The 6,368-nt window shown below is 40.9% G+C and overlaps 1 protein-coding gene across 1 annotated transcript; it reads right to left on the reverse strand.

The window, feature by feature from the left end:
- Positions 1 to 1,652: 1,652 nt before the first annotated feature.
- On the reverse strand, positions 1,653 to 2,897 carry LOC121369745 (protein FYV8-like). The gene has a single exon (XM_041494803.1). It carries the CDS (start codon positions 2,895 to 2,897, stop codon positions 1,653 to 1,655), a length of 1,245 nt encoding a protein of 414 aa, XP_041350737.1.
- Between the last annotated feature and the right edge of the window lie 3,471 nt (positions 2,898 to 6,368).

Below are 6,368 nucleotides of genomic sequence, written 5' to 3' on the forward strand. Positions count from 1 at the left end.
CTAAGATTTTCAGTGCAACGTCTTGAAGAAGTCTGTAAGTCTGACTGACTGCTCACATCATTGATGTCACCTACATCATGTGAACATCTTGTGGCATTACTTAATGAACATGTTCCAATTGTAGGAATTATAAGAGATAAATCACTACAGGAATCAGTATCAGTGGTATCTGGAACATAATCAGAGTCAGAATCACTGTGATCAAAGTTCAAGTAACTGGATGACACATAATTATAATTATCTTCTACATCCCCTGCGCGTGCTGTAACCTCACCGTGGTGCAGGGGTGTAACATTCTCTTTGAGAATGGCCAATACAGCACACATTGAAATTTTGAGTAAAAGTCAGTATCTATCTGTGATATTTGTGTTTTTGTACGGTTCTTTACACTGTTTTTGTTTAAATCTTGAATTTTTGTATTGATGTTGATCATCACCTTGTTTGTTTGCATTACCATAGTTTGACACCCAATAGCCGATGTATTTTTCGTGTTGGGGTGTCGTTAAACATCCATTCATTCATTCTATCTTCTACATCTTCTGACTCTGTTTGGTTGATTATTTGCTAGTAATATATATATATATATATATATATATATATATATATATATATATATATATATATATATAAATATATATAAGCATTAGATATAATATACTCACTGATGAAAACATTGGCTTAATAATAATTTACATTAGTTTTAAATATAAATCTGAACGACATAACCATTTTCAACAATAAAATATATCTCTGTCTGCAAAATGCATAGTTTGGAGATGACCTGATGATCACAGGATTTGTTTTAACATGTCATTTTAATTCAGTAATTCTGTTATTTTCCCAACCCTTAGTTTGAGGAGTTCAACTGTATGCTCTGCTACAGCTTTTCAAAAACGGAGGTCTACTTGATGAAAAGCACAAAAAGGAAGGAAATGTTTTATTTAACGACACACTCAGCACATTTTATTCTAGTTATATGGTGCCGGACATATGGTTAAGGACCACACAGATACTGAAAGAGGAAACCCGTTGTTGCCACTTCTTGGGCTACTCATTTCGATTAGCAGCAAGGGATCTTTTATATGCATCATCCCACAGACAGGATAGCACATAAACGGCCTTTGATATACCAGTTGTGGTGCACTGGCTGGAACAACAAATAGCCCAATGGGCCCACCGACGGGGATCGATCCTAGACTGACCACGCATCAAGTGAACGTTTTACCACTGGGTTATTTCCTGCCCCACACAAAAATGAATGAATAAATGAATGGTACACCACCTGGTCGAACAACAGCTTGACATGGTCCACTATGGAGATCATCATCATCATCATCATCTGCTACATGTCTTGAAGGTTCACTAGGTACATCATTCTCTGTGATGGATGATTCACTGTGATTAGAATCTACATTCCTGGTCGATATATCAGGTACATCATTCTCTGTGATGGATGATTCACTGTGATTAGAATCTACATTCCTGGTCTCTATATCAGGTAGATCATTCATTGTCATGGATGACTCGCTGTGATTAGAATCTACATTCCTGGTGTCTATATCAGGTACATCATTCTCTGTCATGGATGACTCACTGTGATTAGAATCTACATTCCTGGTATCTATATCAGGTACATCATTCTCTGTGATGGATCACGCACTGTGATTAGAATCTACATTCCTGGTCTCTATATCAGGTACATCATTCTCTGTGATGGATGACTCACTCTGGTTAGAATCTACATTCCTGGTCTCTATATCAGGTACATCATTCTCTGTGATGGATGACGCACTGTGATTAGAATCTACATTCCTGGTCTCTATATCAGGTACATCATTCTCTGTGATGGATGACTCACTCTGGTTAGAATCTACATTCCTGGTCTCTATATCAGGTACATCATTCTCTGTGATGGATGACGCACTGTGATTAGAATCTACATTCCTGGTCTCTATATCAGGTACATCATTCTCTGTGATGGATGACTCACTCTGGTTAGAATCTACATTCCTGGTCTCTATATCAGGTACATCATTCTCTGTGATGGATGACGCACTGTGATTAGAATCTACATTCCTGGTCTCTATATCAGGTACATCATTCTCTGTGATGGATGACTCACTCTGGTTAGAATCTACATTCCTGGTCTCTATATCAGGTACATCATTCTCTGTGATGGATGACGCACTGTGATTAGAATCTACATTCCTGGTCTCTATATCAGGTACATCATTCTCTGTGATGGATGACGCACTGTGGTTAGAATCTACATTCCTGGTCTCTATATCAGGTACATCATTCTCTGTGATGGATGACGCACTGTGGTTAGAATCTACATTCCTGGTCTCTATATCAGGTACATCATTCTCTGTGATGGATGACTCACTCTGGTTAGAATCTACATTCCTGGTCTCTATATCAGGTACATCATTCTCTGTGATGGATGACGCACTGTGATTAGAATCTACATTCCTGGTCTCTATATCAGGTACATCATTCTCTGTGATGGATGACGCACTGTGGTTAGAATCTACATTCCTGGTCTCTATATCAGGTACATCATTCTCTGTGATGGATGACTCACTCTGGTTAGAATCTACATTCCTGGTCTCTATATCAGGTACATCATTCTCTGTGATGGATGATTCACTGTGATTAGAATCTACATTCCTGGTCTCTATATCAGGTACATCATTCTCTGTGATGGATGACGCACTGTGATTAGAATCTACATTCCTGGTCTCTATATCAGGTACATCATTCTCTGTGATGGATGACTCACTCTGGTTAGAATCTACATTCCTGGTCTCTATATCAGGTACATCATTCTCTGTCATGGATGATTCACTGTGATTAGAATCTACATTCCTGGTCTCTATATCAGGTAGATCATTCATTGTCATGGATGACTCGCTGTGATTAGAATCTACATACTCCTCGTCCGAAGACAAGAAGTCCGAAACTTCGGTGTGGACCCTTTTCAGGGTCCCATCAGAATTTGTAATTAATTTTTTGGTTAAATCCATATTTAATGAATAAAAGGTTCATCAACCATGCCCCCCACCCACCACCGAGTCCAACAAGGGAACATGGTGCTGCGGATAACCAGCAGACAGCCATGCCAGGGATACATGATTGATATACTTGGGCATTAAGAAAACAAAATCACCCAATTGACCCTAGCCACCGCCCCAAGAGTAACAAATACATATGGTATATAAAACAATGTTTGCTCTTGACTAAATGTAAACAAAACAAAGATTGTGTGCTCTCGAGCTTGGCGTGACCAGCCGATTGATCAGGTCGGGCCTACCTGACCGCCCGTCTATTTGAACTCCGGGCCAAAGTGATGTATTGCCAGTATGACTTCTGGCAATACATCACTTTGGCCCGGAGTTCAAATAGACGGGCGGTCAGGTAGGCCCGACCTGATCAATCGGCTGGTCACGCCAAGCTCGAGAGCACACAATCTTTGTTTTGTTTACATTTAGTCAAGAGCAAACATTGTTTTATATACCATATGTATTTGTTACTCTTGGGGCGGTGGCTAGGGTCAATTGGGTGATTTTGTTTTCTTAATGCCCAAGTATATCAATCATGTATCCCTGGCATGGCTGTCTGCTGGTTATCCGCAGCACCATGTTCCCTTGTTGGACTCGGTGGTGGGTGGGGGGCATGGTTGATGAACCTTTTATTCATTAAATATGGATTTAACCAAAAAAATAATTACAAATTCTGATGGGACCCTGAAAAGGGTCCACACCGAAGTTTCGGACGAGGAGTCCATGAAATCAAAGAAAAGTGTGAAGAAATCCAAAGTGATTTCTTCACAAAATTGGCCAAGGTTTCTTGTCATCAGTTCTACTGATGATGGGGCCTTGAACAAATTATCCCCGTTTGCCATTCAAAAGGCAATTGTTGGCTTGGCTGGTGAGCCAAAATCAGTTAAAAAAATTAAAAATAGGCTGTTGGTTGAATGTTCAACCGACAAGCATTCAACTTGCCTCCTCAAGTCGACAGTTTTTTGTAACGTGCCGATTAAGGTAACTCCGCATACCTCCCTCAACTCGTCAAAGGGAGTGATCAGATGCAGAGATTTGGAAGGTGTTACTGAAGAAGAAATCTGCGAAAATTTAAGTTCTCAGGGTGTTACTGCGGTGAGGAGGATAAAGGTTCGTCGAAACAATGACTTGTTACCGACGAATACTTGTATCCTCACCTTTAACGTCCCTACCCTTCCTCAATCTGTCAAAGCTGGTTACCTTAATATTCCTGTTGAACCCTTTGTTCCAAACCCCTTGCGTTGCTTCAAATGCCAGCGGTTTGGCCATGGTCAGAACACATGTCGTGGAAAACTTACATGCGCTCGTTGTGGTCTATTTGACCATGACAGCAAGACATGTAAGAACGATACACTTTGTATCAACTGCAAGGGAAACCACTGTGCATACTCGCGAGAGTGTCCGCGGTGGAAGTTGGAGAAAAGAGTTCAACAGGTGAAGGTACAAAATAAACTGTCCTTCACTGATGCCAGGAGGTTGGTGGAGACAGCAACACCTACAGTCGGTGACAAGTCATATGCAGCTGCAGCTGCTGCCAAAGTCGCCACTAAAAGTGTTGCGGTCAACACAGACCTCACTTGGCATTGTGATGAAGCCAAGTACAAGAAACTGTCTGATATTGAGAAGACGCAAAAACAGGTGCAAAAAGCAGCACAAAAACAAAAAATCACACCCCAGAAAAAGGAAATTGAAACTCAAGTGTCATTGGATTTTAAAAATCCACCAAATAGGTCGAGCACTAGTCTCCCTAAGACAGGCAATGACACAAAGAAATCTCCAAAGAAAGCTACAGAAGTACTCTCTGGTAGGCTGAAAAAGATCGAATTACGTTCGGTCCCGATCAGCAATATGTATGATACTTTGGCTGATATCGGTGATGATGATATGGAGATTTCATCTCCAGATCATTGCCGATCACAAAGACCACCAGCAAAGCCAAAGATAAAACCCATACTTCCTCCCGATGGAAAATAAAGTTATCCAGTGGAACTGTCGTGGGCTTAGGCCCAATTTTGATGAATTAAGTCTTCTAATTCAAAAGTATAATCCTCTTGCAGTGTGTCTTCAGGAAACTTTCCTGAAGGATACTGACAGTATTAACATCAGAGGATTTAATCTCTACCATAAATGTCAACAGAGTGAAAACAGAGCGTCTGGGGGCGTTTCCATTATTGTAAATGAAAACATTCCCCAGAGTGAAGTCATATTAAAGTCGACTTTACAAGCTGTGGCCGTAAAGGTCACGGCTCATAAAACTATTACTCTCTGTTCAGTTTATTTACCCCCTCGAAACAATTACAATTTTAGCACTAGGGACTTTCAAGGTCTTCTTGATCAACTCCCTACTCCCTTTATTATCATGGGAGATTTTAATGCACACCACACTTTGTGGGGATGCGATGACATAAACACTAGAGGTAAACAATTAGAAGACTTAATTCTCAAAAATGACTTAATATTACTTAATGATAAAAGTCATACATACTTTCATCCTGCAAGTGGTTCTTTCACATCCATTGATTTAACCCTTTGTAGTCCATCACTTTGTCTTGATTTCTCATGGAAAGTTTGTCCAGACCCTTGTGGTAGTGACCACTTTCCAGTTATTTTGGAGAATGATGGACCTCCATCACTTGAAAGAGTTCAGAGATGGAGGTTGACGGGGGCAAACTGGGATCAATTTCGGCATCTGTGCAGCACTCGACTGCAACAAACTGCCATGACTGGTGCCGATGATCCCATGTCTTTGTTCACCTCCATCTTGAAAGATATTGCAGAGGAAACTGTTCCTGAGACTTCGGCAGTGCCGGGGCGTTTCAATAAACCATGGTTCAATGAGACATGCAGGGATGCAATCGGGGAGCGAAACAGGACCCTCGAGAGGTTCAAACGCGAACCTACCGGGGATAACCTGAATAGTTGTCGCATTGCTCGGGCAGAGGCTCGTAAAACTATCAGACAGAGTAAGAAATCATCTTGGAGAAATTATGTCTCCAAGTTGACTTCTCAAACATCTGTGAAATCTGTCTGGAATAGGATACGTAAAATCAAGGGAAAAGAATCCAATAATACAGTTCGCCATTTGTCTGTCAATGACACGGATGTTACGTCTCATCGTGACATTGCCAATGCATTGGCAGACAGTTTCTCCCATAACTCCTCTTCTTCTTTCAGTGCAGATGCTTTTACGTCTGTCGGAGATAGAGCTGAAAAGCAACCTATTAACTTTTCATCTGAAAATGTTGAAGTATACAACAGGCACTTCTCTTTGGGGGGGTTGCGGGATGCTCTACGTAGAGCCCATGA

The sequence above is a fragment of the Gigantopelta aegis genome, chromosome 4, assembly GCF_016097555.1.
Source record: "Gigantopelta aegis isolate Gae_Host chromosome 4, Gae_host_genome, whole genome shotgun sequence".
Lineage (NCBI taxonomy): Eukaryota > Metazoa > Mollusca > Gastropoda > Neomphalida > Peltospiridae > Gigantopelta > Gigantopelta aegis.

Excerpts from the sequence above, each read along its gene's own strand:
- LOC121369745 (XM_041494803.1), bottom strand. The coding sequence starts at position 2,897 with ATGAATGATCTACCTGATATAGAGACCAGGAATGTAGATTCTAATCAC.